The sequence below is a fragment of the Galleria mellonella genome, unplaced genomic scaffold (assembly GCF_026898425.1).
Source record: "Galleria mellonella isolate WM207_F2 unplaced genomic scaffold, CSIRO_AGI_GalMel_v1 utg132, whole genome shotgun sequence".
Taxonomy (NCBI): Eukaryota; Metazoa; Arthropoda; class Insecta; order Lepidoptera; family Pyralidae; genus Galleria; species Galleria mellonella.
Window position 1 is genome coordinate 5,888,020 of NW_026441989.1, and position 15,273 is coordinate 5,903,292.

Here is a 15,273-nt window from a genome sequence, read left to right on the forward strand (position 1 = left end):
TTTGTACAAAAGTCGATTGCTTGGGCACCTCTGTCCCATTCGTGTTTCAACCGTGAAGCAGTTGTGTTTATGATTCGGTTTGAATGGGATATGGCGTGAATTTACAGGGTACAGAGGAATAAACCTGAGTCCTCAGGAATGGCGGCCCATGGGGGGTATCATGGGTGAAACAGTATAGTCTGCTATGTCCATGGTACTGCTCATGTCTATTACCACTTTCCATCAGAACGTAGCTTGTTTGTCATTCTAAGTTGCATAAAAAAAAAAAAAAAAAAAAAAAAAAAAAAAAAAAAAAAAAAAAAAAAAAAAATGTAAGTAAGTCAATTTCAGTAAAAAGTATTACAATATGCCCGCAATTCTAAAACAAAAATAATGAAAATTACTAGACAATTTTTTTTAATAAATATATTTAATTATACTTTGAGTCTTTTTTTTATACAACTTAGAATGGCAAACAAGCTGACGGCCCACCTGATGGAAAGTGGTAACCGTCACCTATAGACATGAGCAGTACCATATACAGACATAACAGAGTATATATGTTTCGCCCATGATACCCCCCATGCGTTGCTATTCCTGAGGACTCAGGTGTTATTCCTCCATACCCAGTAAATTCACGCCATATCCCATCTTCAAACTGAAACAATTCAAAAATCTATTTGTGCATATATATATATATATATATATATATATATATATATATATATATATATATATATATGTATATATTGGCGTACAAATAGTGTAGTTGGTAGCATACATACAGATCATAATCTTATCTTATTCAATTTAATACGGGGTTCAATATGGTATCGAGATCCGATCGACAATTTCAATTTCATTTTGACCTATGAAAAATTACATACATTAAAAAATAACATTAGGATATATTTATATACATACGAATAAAAGTATTAAGCACTTAAAAAATTATTATGAGTGTTACAATGTTTCTAAGAGTTTTTACAATACTTTTCATTAAAATTGTGTGTTCTGTGCCAGACGGAGTACAAACTGGGATTTGGGACACAAAATGAAATTTGCCTGCCGTGTAAACGAAAGTAGGGGCCATCGTCCGTTTATCAAATAAAACGCGATCCCGCTTTTTCGGTGACCCCGTTGTGTAAACATGCCACTAATTGTGAAGAGGCTTTTCAATTATTATGTTACGTTTAGGAGATATTGAAAATTTTGATAGAGTAGCAGTTTAATGTATTGCTTCACTTTCCGATAGTCGCAGATTCAAGGGTACAGTGATAGAAAGAATGCACATAAAATAAACATTTATGTTTTTACTATACATGCTTTTAATACGTGGAAAAGGCAATGTAAAACAAAATATTCAACATATTAAAAATATTTTCAAAAACAAAAAAAAAATAACTATTACAAATTATATATAATATGTACTTGACACAGCGCATTATCTTATATTTTCATCGTAGGTAACACTATAAGTGAGGCATCGTGGTTAGTTGATAGTTTTATTTGTAGCAACCCTGTGCAATTGTAAAGTCAAATATTATTTTTTTAATTCAAAATGTCTATTTATTCTTTTGTATGCTTATTAGGTGTGGGTTTAGCAACCCTAAAAGGTACAGGTAAGTTAACCCATTAGAAGTCAAATAAAAAGTACTGTTTCTTTTTTTAAATATTCTTTATTTTCATACTAAAATAAGAGCATAGGAACACAAAATACGAAAAAATATTCAAATATAGTAATTTTCGCGAAATTATGAGGGTGTACTCAATTGAGTACACTGACCACCTCTATGTATGAAATATTTCTAAACACGCCTTTTCGTCACAAAGTGTTTTTAAGCACTTTTTACACTGCCAACGCACTCTTGAATGACAAAGGACACACCGCAGCTGTTTTTCAATTTTAGTAAGATAGTGTCCAACTCCATCTTGGGAAAGACCACAGATTATGACGCGATCTCTTTGATCACCTTGGCGTAAATAATATCGTGCGATGTGACGACGAAACATGAGTTGATCCATAGGATCATCGTTACTCATCACATGTAATCGCCAGGCATTAGCAATAGCTACGTCTAACATGTAAGTGAACAACACCCACCACCACTTTTTACACACAGCAATTCTATATAATGAAACAGACTGGTCCAGCTCATCCACACCTCCCATATTGTTGTTGTACGTTTGGAATAAACGTGGCATCGCCATGTCCATCTTTTCCTTCTTTATTCGACACTATTGACTGTCTCTAGCGGTTCAATGGTATCTTAGTTAGTTGCCATGGTACATACACTGTTATCTTTCCACCTTACCAATAAAAGTTCACCTTTTTTGTCAAACCTGTAGTCATAAGTGGCACGTTCTTTCTTTTTCATATCCTTTGTGCTAAGCCTAATAACTTCTTTAAATCAGAGGAATCCAGTTAAAATTCATGTCTATTGTGTTGATGAGCGTATAATTGGCTGTTTTCTATAATCATATCAATTATATCATTATCAATATTTTTTCCAACATTTGTACAGAATTGAGGCCTTTCAGCTGTTCATAAATAGTACTCTTCCTGTTGGACTTCAGTAGTACTCTTGGCCGGCAAAAGTATGTAGGGGAAACTTTCGCTATTCAGCCAATCCACTTCGAATTCGAGTCCGATCGAGTAGAATCTAGTCGTATTCTTTTTGACGCCAGCGGTTTTTCATCACTATCGTCGTACGAGCTGTCTTATGTATCGCTATCCTTTCGATATGTAAATATCTCAATAGTACCAGGTATGTCTTGCGGCATGGGACACATATCCTCAAAATCATCTGTCACCGCACTTGGATCAGGTGGGATGATTGCCAAGTCATATTTACCCTTATCGCTTCCTTCTAAAACAGCTTCAATCGCTGCTTCAAGCCTCTTGTAGCTCGTTCGAGTTATAAAATGCTTTTTTTTTATTGTTAGAAACCTGAAAAAAAAGCGGTTATTTTACTTACTTATGTTGTCTGTACTCAACCGAGTACACCAACATTTACATGGCTCTTGTTTTATATCAGTTACAAGTAATGATTGCATTATTGTTTATAACTTATTCTGATACGTATTTTATATAATGAAATGAAAAAAATCAACTTATAAACAGTAATTATTAGAAAATAACTTAAATAATGAACTCACCTCCACAGTGTCTTGATGATACAACTTATTACTTTTTATCATAAAAAATCAACTACCCTCGTAATATTCGTCAATATACTTGCACAGTTGATTGATAAAGTAAAACAACAAGGTAGGCTATGATAACTTTACGCGATCTGTAACTGGCACTTAAGTATATGCCTGTACTCAAATGAGTACAGTGACTTCTAATGGGTTAAGTATATTACATTAATTTGACATATCATAAGTGTCTGTAAATGAACATGTATGAATATAATTTATCATGTACTTATACTAAGTGTAATATTTCCAAGAAATTTATATATTGGTTTGAATTTTCAATTTCACTGTCTGTGATTTTTTAAACTCGTTTAAGATTTAAACAGAAGAATATTGTATTTGAATATATATGAATAATTAATAATTATTGCAGACCTTTCTCATTGTTTTAATTTTGTTTTTTTTTTTTTTACAGACTGCTTGTTTAATTTAGGCAACCAAATAATATTATCTGATGTATAAAATATAGTAAATGTAAAGGTAAAACTTAAAACAACTTGATAGCTTAGAATGAATAGCATCCTAGTAGCTTTGGTAACTAATAGTTATCACCAATTTTTTTAATGTTAGGTATACCTAATTTTGATTTTAATAATTTAAATTTTTAGGTACCATATATAAACGAAACAAAAGAAGTAGTTCAGTTGATAGTATACTATGAAATTATGTGTGATTCTTGTAGAATTTTATACTTACGACAATTGAAAAGGGTGAGAGAAAAAATAATCCTTACGTAAATATTATCTCTCACCCATTTGGAAATACTAACGTAAGTTTTTAATTATTGGTGCTTGATGAACATATATATTTTCAACTATTTTAAAACTAAAAAAAAAGAGTTTTAGAATGTAAGGTGTCGTATATACTTATATATGATTTAAATAGAATCATACAAATTTTATTAAATATTAGGGTCACTGAACAAAATTACACCAATATAACATCAGTATTATACTATTAGTATTGTATTATTTTATATGTTTATTGGGGGAATGTGGCAAATAAATTTCATCTATAAATAATAAATGCATACAGTAGAGTCGACTCAGAGATTTAAATTTTATTCTAAAGCATAGTATGAATTAAACTCTTTGAATATTATAAATGTAAAAGTGAATTTTTTTATCTGTTATCCCTTGGACCCGGTAATGCGAAAAAGTAGTAATGAAAAATTTATTTATATTTTTTTATCCGTCGCTTCGTTCCTTGTAACCAAATCAATATATTATTAGGCTGGGATAAAAAATATATTTATTTATTACACCTATATATTTTTTCATTGCATATAATACGCGTATACTAAATTTTCTGAGAACTAGTTAAGCTATTAAAGTTTCCAACACAGATACTCACTTTCACTATTTTACAGTTATAATATAAGGATTTGAATGAAAACTAATTTAAATTTATTTGGTATGGTTCTTAGGTAATAATAAATCATAATAAAATTTAAATTTTATTATGTCAAGAAGATTGTATAATGCCATTATTACCACATTTAAATCTAAATTATTAAAGTACCCGAGTTAAGATTGCATATACATTTTTAAAATATACAAATATTAGAACCTTGGTATATTACTACCCACGCACAATGGCCCAAATGGGAGGCTAAGTGCGGAAAACAGAGTCTTTCTTACATAAGTACTACTACCCAAGGATTACTACTCATAATATGACCCATAACATATACCTATGTATGTAAGAAAATTAGCCGTACCGAAAATATAATAAAAGTTAGCAAATTTTTATTGTAACGAATTGTCCTTTTATTGTAATGTCTTTTTTATTATGTTATTAAATGTAGTTATGTGTATTTGAATGCATATTATTATATTCTGATAAGAGAAGCATGTACACAAAACAGCAATAATACATTTGTATTATGTGGTCATTGCGTGTATAAGATAACGATGAAAAATCTGTAAATATATAAATAACATGCTAAATATTCATAGTTATCACTAGTAGTGTGAGACCGCGGTCACTGTACAGAACACTAAAGTTTTGATTATAAGAAGAAATTAGTTACAATGTATACGAAATACATATTGTGTTTTGTTTACATATTCGTTTACATAAATACACAGGAAGTGGGTGAGTATTAATAACTTATTCATATATTGAAATAAACTCAATAATTTTTAATAAAATTGTATAATACAGAAGACGTCTCAACACGTTAATAACAAGACAATTCCGACAAAGAATATCTGGGAAGAACGGTTAAAAAATAAGTAAAACCAAAAATACGTCCAGAATTTTTTTTATGTCAAAATTTAACGGAATCTACATAGTTTGTCAATTTAAAATAATAATGAAATAATTTTCAATAGGTATATTTATGTAACTATATAAAAACATTCTTATAGAAAATTATACCTAGTCCAGCCATAGGTTCCGTTACAAATTAAAATGCATTTTTTTAAATAATAAAATACAATAAATGAGTCCTCAGGAATGGCAACGCATGGGGGGTATTATGGGCGAAACTGTATACTCTGTTATGTCCATGGCACTGCTCATGTCTATAGGCGACGGTTACCACTTTCCATCAAGTGGACCGTCAGATTGTTTGCAATTCTAAATTGTATAAATAAAAAATACTAAAATTTATATTAGTCTCAGCAAAAAATAAAAAATATTCTATTCAAAATTGGCTTTTATAGGAGCCTTTAATCTGTTTGGCCACGAATCTATGGATTTATGCACTGTTTCACTATTTTACGCACAACGGCCCATATTAGAGACTAAGCGCGGAAAATGGAGTCCTATTTCACATTTTGCACTGTTTCCAAGAGAAATTTCGCCACTGCTTGCTCCAAAGACTTTTTAAGAGACTCAATGTCGCCGTGTCGTTTAAATCAGTCCTCTAAAACTAATCATAACTTGAAGTCTAAGGGGTTGATATCTGGGCTAGATGAAGGCCAGTCTTCAGCTTTTATAAAGTCCGGAACGTTGGTTTCAATAGTTGGTTTCAATGGTTGGTTGCTTGTGACCAGGTACAGAGTCCTGCTGGAAAGTCCACGGAATATTTTAAAAAAATGTATTACTGAGAGGTTTCACAACGCGATCCAAAACTGTATCTTGATACAGTTTCGCTGAAGTTTTCACACCTTTTTCACAAAAATGGAGTTTTGTGACTCCTTGATAAAAAAACACGCCCCACCAAACCATCACTGACGCAGGGTGATGACCACTTTGTACTTTTCCGACCACTTGAGCAACTCCTTTAGAATTGTAAGCGTACACTTTATCATTTTGATTATTGTAGTATTCTTCAATCGTGATAATTTTTTCATTTCTGTGCCTTTCACCTGCGTATCGCAACAGAAAGCGTTTTGATCGATCCACTCTCTTTAATTGTAAAGATTGATTTAGGGCATATCCTGTATATCACATACGTGACAGAGTCCTAGCGGGAATCTTCATTTCTCGCGATAAAATTTTTGCTTCGTAATAAGATTTTGACGAATTCTGGCTTTAACAGCATTAACAGTCCTTGTAGTTCTAACAGCCCGCGGCCGCCGCGATCTTTTCTGGTCTTTGACAGAGAAAGTGTTGTTGTATCATACTCGAAAAAGCAGTAGTTTCAAACAATGAAAATTCTTATATTGGGATAAAATGAGAAAATAAGTTGTTTATTTTTATATTATATTATATATATATATATATATATATATATATATATATATATATATATATATATATATATATACGGACAGATCACACAGATTGAGCTAGCCCCAAAGTAAGTTCGAGACTTGTGTTATGGGATACTAACTCAACGATACTATATTTATAATAGATACATATATAGATAAACATCCAAGACCCAGGCCAATCAGGAAAAGATCGTTTTCCATCATGACCTGGCCGAGGATCGAACCCGGGGCCTATAAATAATAATAATAATAAAATAAAATAAATAACTTATTTAAATATATATAGTTAAAATAAATATTATTATATTATAAAACTCATTATTTATTTTATTGTTTACAGAAATTGTGTCGAATGCTTTGGGAAACGCTAATGTAATAATTAAACTGATTGAGGAAGATTTAGAGATAGCTAAATATAAGGTAAAATTTTAATTTTAATTTAAATCAGTGTTATATAATCAAATACAAAAATTATCTTCTTCTTCTTCTTCCTACCGTTATCCCAATTATTATATGGGGTCAGCTTAGAATGTTTTTTATCCATATTACAAAAAGATTTGGCTTAGTTTTATGACCGACCTCTTGTTGCTTGATGCAATATACAAAAATACTTTAAAATATTAAAAACATTTAATTATTGCACATTTATTGCAGATTTTGAACACGAAGGAGAAGAAAGTCAATATAAAGCTGTACTACGAGTGTTTATGTCCAGACTGTCGACGATTCGATAGCAAAGAATTGAAGAAAGTCGTTGAACGATTAACTCCGTATCTGAAAATTGAAACATATCCGTATGGAAACGCAAAGGTTTTAAGAATATAAAATAATATCAAAATACAGTATATACTGTATATATTATATTATTCGCCATGTGTGCCCCAGCGTAGAAGAGGCCACTCCTTCCTTTTCCGAGGATGTCGTAAGAGGCGACTAAGAGATGGGCAGTAGCGTCCGACTTAAAACATCTCCAAAGCCCAACTGCGGTTGCCAATCCGCCTGCCAAGTATGGCAACTACTGGCAAAACTCCCCTTATGGAGAAGGCTTAAGTCCAGTAGTGGGCAGTTAACGGTTGAAATAATTATTATTATTATATTTATAAGATTATTATTATTATGTATTAAGAAGTATATGAAAAAAGTTGATCAATTTAATAAATGCCCACTATCGCTGATTTCATTTTAAGTTTCCATGACATCGTAAATATACTTAATTCCCTATAGTTTAGAAATACAAGTTACAAAACAAAACTCGTGAATAATTTTATATAATATTTACTTAATATTATAAATGTAAAAGTGAGTTTGTTTATTACCTTATAGCACCTTAACAGCTTAACCAATTGCTATAAAGTTTGGAGAAGGATATAGTTTAGTTCACGTTCACTAATGATATCCCGGTCACGTGGACGAAGTCGGCTAAAAACTGGTAGATTATAATTATAATAATATAAATAAATAAGCATAATTTATATATTTTCAGACGTCACATATCAATGGCAAAATAGAATTTAAATGTCAGCATGGACCTAAAGAATGTTACGGGAATAAATTACATGCGTGCTCTTTAAATATAATCAATAATGCGACAGACGCCTTATTGTTTAATATATGTATGACGGACCCTGAGCACCCATCTGGTGGATCAGACGATCCTACTGCTGATGCGGTATGTATCTATATTACATTAATTAAAACTTAGTAATCTTATAAATGTGAAGGAGTGTTCGTTGTCTCCATAAATTTATCTGTGTCTATCTTTTATGGAGATGAACATAGAGTACTTTTATCCCGATCAATCAATATATGCTGGTTATGCAAACGACGTGGTAGGTGACATTGTACTGTATTATACAGTACACATTTTATAAGTATAATATTTCCAGATGGTGAGGAAGTAAAAATATAAAGTGGCAACACTTCTCCCCATACGAATGTATAAAGTTCTTAATTTAATAATAATTATATTATTAAATAATTTCAGTGTGGAGAAAAAATGGCAATTGACGCTAAGACCATAAAAGAATGTGCTAAAAGTGAAAAAGGAAATGAGCTTCTCGAACAATATGGTATAGAAAGTGATAAGGTCCACTATAAATATGTTCCATACGTATTAATTAACGGAAATGAATGGACAGGAAACAACTTTATGAAAGACGTATGCGCAGCTTTCTCAACTCCACCTCCTCCATGTGTTGAAGAAAAAAGTCAGAATGAAAAATTTTTAAATGTAGCGGTGTAAATCATAAAAACAATTCTAATAAATAAATATATTTGTAAATTTAGAATTAATTTCTTCAGAATTATAACAAAAAATTCAATGAATTAAAACCTACCATATTTATTCGATACTATAACAATGTTATAGTATACTAATAGTATAAGGTAAAATTTTATAATACCTTGATTTAATACACTTCTAATATGAGCTAAACTAAATCTGATGAAACATCTCTAACATACAATTAAATAAAATTTTAATATAAAATATATATAAAAAATACAAAATATAAAAAAGTGAGAGGGCAAAATTGCAACAACAAGTTGATTCAGTTGTAATGAAACAGTAAGCATACGTGTACAGCAGTGCTTAATGATAGCAGGTATTTTATTTAAGTTTGAATATCTCGTGCAGTCTTATGACAATTTATTCCTTACAAATGCTAATACGAGTATGTAAAGAAAATCATGAACTTTAATTGCATATGAAGATATATAAACACCTATATTAAGGTTTTAAAAAATATAAGATCACAGAATGAGATATGGATATTAATTCATTTATATTATGATCTAGCTGCTCTCCTTGACTTCCGGTTTCCCATTATGGATGTATTAATGAAGAAGATAAGACCAAGTTCTTTTTATAATAGATACAATAACAGACTGATAATACACTTGATGAAAAGTGGTAACCGTTGCTTATAAACATGGACACTACCATAAAGGTCACAGAATGCACAGTGACGCCCATGACACTCGTCATGTGATACCATTTTTGTACAACTACTACAAATCTTCCCTTTTACTAAACCAATTTTTTCATTTTCCATCCGATCTTTCAAATATTTTCGCTCTTACAAACCGAACACAAAAGAAAAAATTAAATCAAATAGGTTCAACTGTTCTAAAGTAATGCACTAATATACATTAGGCAATATTTTTTTATTTATTTTAATAGTTTATTTATTAAATATATAATAATATTATTTATTTATTAAATATAATATAATATTAGTTTATTTCAAGTATGTAAACAGAACTTGATCATACCTATACTTGGCTTGTAAGAGACCTGTCTTGAAGACAGATTAGATTAAAGGTTGTTCAGGGTTTGCAACAGTAACGTGACACCCTAGTGTTTCAGGCGTCTATAGGCTGCAGTGACTGTTTACCATCAGACGGACTATATATTTATTTGCCACCTTCGTATTATAAAAAAATATTTAAAAATTATATAATAATGTAACCACTATTTACGCATAGATTTTTGAGAAGTTGCTGGCCAATGGTGAGATTCATTGACTATTTATTACTAAACCACAACTACTGAATGTATAAAAATAATTTTATAAATCAAAAAAAGAGGCTGAAAGTTTGCATGTTAATTTTAAACTTGAAACCTAAATCTTTTATTTAATCTAAGTGTGTTAAGGGACACGCGTATTCTGGGAAATTTTGTATTATCTTCTAAAGAAGTTTACTGAAACAAGAGGAGAAAGTTTGTACGAGAGACCATTTTTGTTAGTTGAAATTTCAGTATTCTTAGAAAATCTACCCTGAGAGTGAAATCAGTGATGTATAAAAGGATGGTGTAAATCTGAAATTCAAAAATGTTTTCATTCTGATGCCTTTTTGGCATTAAATTTGCCATCTTAGTAGTATTTAAAACGGATAATTTAATATATTTTATACTGATCAATAAAAAATATTAGTTACGTGGCTAAGTTTATCCCAGGAAAAAGAAGAATCGTTAGTAATGGAGACTAACGACCCCATTGTTAGCAATTTACTCTGTCAAGTCGACCTCTAAACGGTTTCCCCTGGAATTGAATTCGTCATGACGGGCCAACTGACCTGCTCTTATCCTCACCTAATCATCCCTAAATTGTGCCAATTTAGGAGGTACTCGTTTTATACTCTTCCCTTGGTATCCCTAAAAACATGCTTTTTACTTTTTCTGGATGTCTACATGAATGTAGTTGTCAATTTAATGTCATATAAACATGTAATTCTACTATTAGATGGATATTGCATCTTTGCCTTATATTAGTGAAAAAAATTTTTTTTAATGAATGATAATGGAAAGGTAATCTCTAAAGCCGGGGACTATCGGTATACGCAGTCGAGGCATAGTTTTTTTTTATAAAGTAGTAATTTCTGTCGCTATCTTTGAAGCGACAACTTTCGCATAGTAAGAGATGATAGGTATGATGAAAGCAAGTCAGTAAGCCTAACATGACGAATATCACAATAATTAATCATGATAGCTTTTAGGAGGAATCGCGTGGAGGTGAACCTGATGGGATATACTGCTATAAATAAGGTTGTTAAGACTCCATTACTAACAATCCCTTTCCCCCTACCTGTAAGCTATATACATATTATAAATAGTTATCATTGGTATACTAAATATATAACATTTTTTTAAGCTTATTAAATTTACAAATATTTTTATTTCTTGGAATGAAATTACAAGCATATTTTTAAAATAATAAACATTTTAATACGCCTGTATAAATTCATAATCAGTTGCAGTACAACACAAAATTTTTACATAAATATGGCAGATCATAGAGTTGCATGTATTTTAATATTAATTGCGAGTGTAATAAGCATAGCTCGTGCATATTATTCAAGTATGTTATTTTTCAATTTTATTTAATAAAGGTTTTACATAACATATAGTGCATTCCTGGTCTTAAATAAGATACAATATTGCTAACTAAAATATAGTTCGTTATATTAGTTTTGGTCTTATTTGTAATTACCGCCTTATAACAATAGGTATTATTGTCAAGTCTCATCTAAATAAATGTTTACATTATATAATAATTTGGTTAATACAAGGATCTATAGGTAATTTGTGCTGTTTATAATTTGTATTCATTTGGTCACAATAAATAAATTAATCTTATCTTATTCTCTCAAAAACTCGGCAATTAGACAATGAAATTTTTGCCGATCTCAGAAAAATTTATGGGGATGATGCTGTGAAGGAACCAACCGTCCACAAGTGGCTAAAAAGATTCAGAGAGGGCCGATATATATGTTGATTGTTTTTTTCGATCTTGTTCGGGGGATTGTCCACACAGAATTCGTCCCTCCAGGCCAGACAGTTGATGGATTTACAATTAATAAAATTTACGTCGATGTACCTTAAAATTGGCTCAGACGCTATCAAAGACTCGTGTGGCACGAGTCTCGTCCTTATTGGCGACAAATGTTAAGCAACTTGTTATTTAATCACGAATTGATTCCGGAACTAGCCCACACCTCTCTTGTTGTCCGTGAGTTTTTTATTAAATTAAAATTCCTTAATATATCTTAAACCGAATTATCGATATTCGACCGGATTTTTTTGATATCTTCAACCGTGATGATATTTTAACCAATTGTATCCCGAATTAAAACCAAATTGGTACTTCAAAGTCGTTTGGGGCTGGCATTGAACCAGTTGGACATAAATGAGATGAAAAAAAGCTACGACATGGAATAACATGGAGAATAACACCTACAACCAGAGGACTTTCAACGGATGGGCCTTCTCACAGTGGAAACAGGCGTCTGTTATGCACAAGTGCATTATGTCATAGGCGGGGAGTTACTTTGAAGGGGATAAAATTGATTTACCTGAATAATTGAAAAATAAAATTTTTAAAAAACTTTTATACGTACTTTCCGCGAACATATATAGATACACATCGTATAGTGCAGCCTGGTCTTAAATAAGATACAATATTGCTAACTAAAATATAGCATTCGTTATATTATTTTGTGTACTTATTTGTAATTAATTCTTATAACAATAGGTATATTATAATGTAAGTCTCAGTAAATAAATGTTTACATTATATAATAATTTGGTTAATACAAGGATCTATAGGTAATTTGTGCTGTTTATAATTTGTATTCATTTAGTCACAATAAATAAATTAATCTTATCTTATTAATACAAAAAATGTAATTAGACAATGTCTGTGCGTAAGCAATATTTAAGAAAAATTTATGTGAGGGGTCTTAATAATAACATAAGAAGCCGAAACAATATTTTTTTAAAATTTTGTCTGTCTAGCTGTCTGTTTGTTTCGATATATATAGGATGTGGTTTTCACAGTTATAATCTTGAAAATCTAACTTAAAGCTTTATGTATGTTTTATACACCACACAGAAGTGGATACCTACTTCTAAAATTTAATAGAAAATAGAACGATTTACAATTAATATTTACTTACCCCGGTACGTATAATATTATCGCATGTACCTTAAAATTGGTATAATTAAATAAATTTCACTGAAGGGAGACTATACAAAAGACATGCATGTATAGAGAAAGTAGGAAAACATGTCTGTCTCTCTCATACTTAGTTACTTGGCGACAAATGTTAAGCAACTACTAGCTAGTTATTTAATCACGAATTGATTCCGGAACTAGTCGACCTTTTTTGATCTAATTACACGTAAGTTAAACTCGTAGTTATTAAATTAAAATACCTTAATATATCTTAAATTAGTTATGCAGAATTATCGATGAAAGCTCCCCGACAGCTTGATTTTTTCCGATATCTTCAACAGTGATCATCATATTTTAACCAATTTATACAAAACCTTAACGAATTATACTCAAAATTCATTTTGTAGATACCAGAGAAAGACTTACAAAGTCGTTTGCTTGGGTACCTCTGTCCCATTCGTGTTTCTACCGTGAACCAGTTGTGTTTGCATTATTATGCTTCGGTTTGAAGAGTGGGATATAGCGATGAATTTACATGGAATAACATGGAGGAATAACACCTGAGTCTTCAGGAACCGCAACGCATGGGGGTATCATGGGTGAAACAGTATACTCTGTTATGCCCATGGTACTGCTCATGTCTATAGGCGACAGTTACCACTTTCCATAGGGTGAGCCGTTAGTTCGTTTGTCATTCTAAGTTGCATAAAAAGAAAAAAAAATTAAAACCCTACAAAAATCTGTTTAGTAGTCTTTGGAATCATCGCGAACATATATAGATACACATACACATAGAAGCGGCAGGGGACTTTATTTTATAACACGTGATAATCGAATTTACTTACACACGTTATAAATACACGTGTGTAATTATTCTAAGAACATTCAACCAGTACATGGAAATATTCAGAACCCTTATATAGTTAGGACCGCGTTTGTATTACATGAGTAGGTACTTATGATGGTACTCGAAAATAGCCGAAAATACTCGATACAAGTGAAACCGATTTTTTTAAATAAAAAAAAAAAAAACTATAAACCTACTCTACCTAATCTGAAGTAATTACCCTTACCTATATAGAAGAACAGTACCATGGGCATCATACGCACTATGATGTTGCCTCTCTCTATGGTACTCTCCATGCCTTTTCGTTCCTGGGATCTACAGCGAAACACAGCGATGCAAGCGCTGTTGTTTTACGGCAGAAACACGAATGAGACAAATGTTTGAGAATTGAGACGAATTTTTATGCATAAGAAACTTTTAACAATGAATGATCAACAGAATTTTTTTCCAGAGAGGTATCAACAAGGACAAAAAATGCGTCCATTGTAAAAATGATAAAGAATGCTATGGAAATTTGTTGCACGCTTGTGCCCTTGATACTATTGGGAATATTATTAAAGCTGTTCTTTTCAACACCTGCATGATGGATTTTAATCATACCAATTATGGATCAGATGACGCTGCTGCTGATTATGTATGTTTTACATTAGGTGTGCCTCCCATATTACATATAATGTATAGTATTTTAAATAGTATGTTAATTAAGGAGATCCTTTCCTTAAAACTAGTTTTAGTATTCATTAGTAGGGATACAAAAATCCAGTACCTGTATCTGTACTATGTACTAGGTTTTGCCAGTAGTTGTCACGCTTGGTAGGCGGGCTAGCAACCGCAGTTAGGCTTTTGGTGATGTTTTAAGTGGAACACTGTTGCCCATCCCTCAACCGTTAAGTTCCCTTAGTCATCTCTTACGACACCCACGGGAAAGAAAAAGGTGGCCCCTTATATGCCGGGACCACACGGCAATGTATATTATGTCTGCTATATTACGTATGCAACCACACTAGATTTTTTCCGTTTAGTGCATAAAATCCAAACGAATATATATTTTCGACCAGTTTCGTCGTTAAGTCATTTCTAAAGCAATGTATATTTTGTACAATAGAAGAATAATTATTTCTTTAAA

At 31.3% G+C, this 15,273-nt stretch overlaps 1 protein-coding gene across 1 annotated transcript; it reads left to right on the top strand.

The window, feature by feature from the left end:
* Positions 1-5,102: 5,102 nt before the first annotated feature.
* Positions 5,103-9,133, top strand: LOC113518579 (gamma-interferon-inducible lysosomal thiol reductase-like). Its single transcript, XM_052902282.1, has 5 exons — positions 5,103-5,277; positions 7,186-7,265; positions 7,500-7,655; positions 8,329-8,514; positions 8,830-9,133. Exons 1-5 carry the CDS (start codon positions 5,214-5,216, stop codon positions 9,085-9,087), a joined length of 744 nt encoding a protein of 247 aa, XP_052758242.1. The 5' UTR covers positions 5,103-5,213; the 3' UTR covers positions 9,088-9,133.
* Positions 9,134-15,273: the final 6,140 nt, after the last annotated feature.

Coding starts and splice junctions, on each gene's coding strand:
- LOC113518579 (XM_052902282.1), top strand. CDS start 5,214: ATGTATACGAAATACATATTGTGTTTTGTTTACATATTCGTTTACATA. Junction 5,278..7,185: donor CATAAATACACAGGAAGTGG/GTGAGTATTAAT, acceptor TATTGTTTACAG/AAATTGTGTCGAATGCTTTG. Junction 7,266..7,499: donor TAGAGATAGCTAAATATAAG/GTAAAATTTTAA, acceptor CATTTATTGCAG/ATTTTGAACACGAAGGAGAA.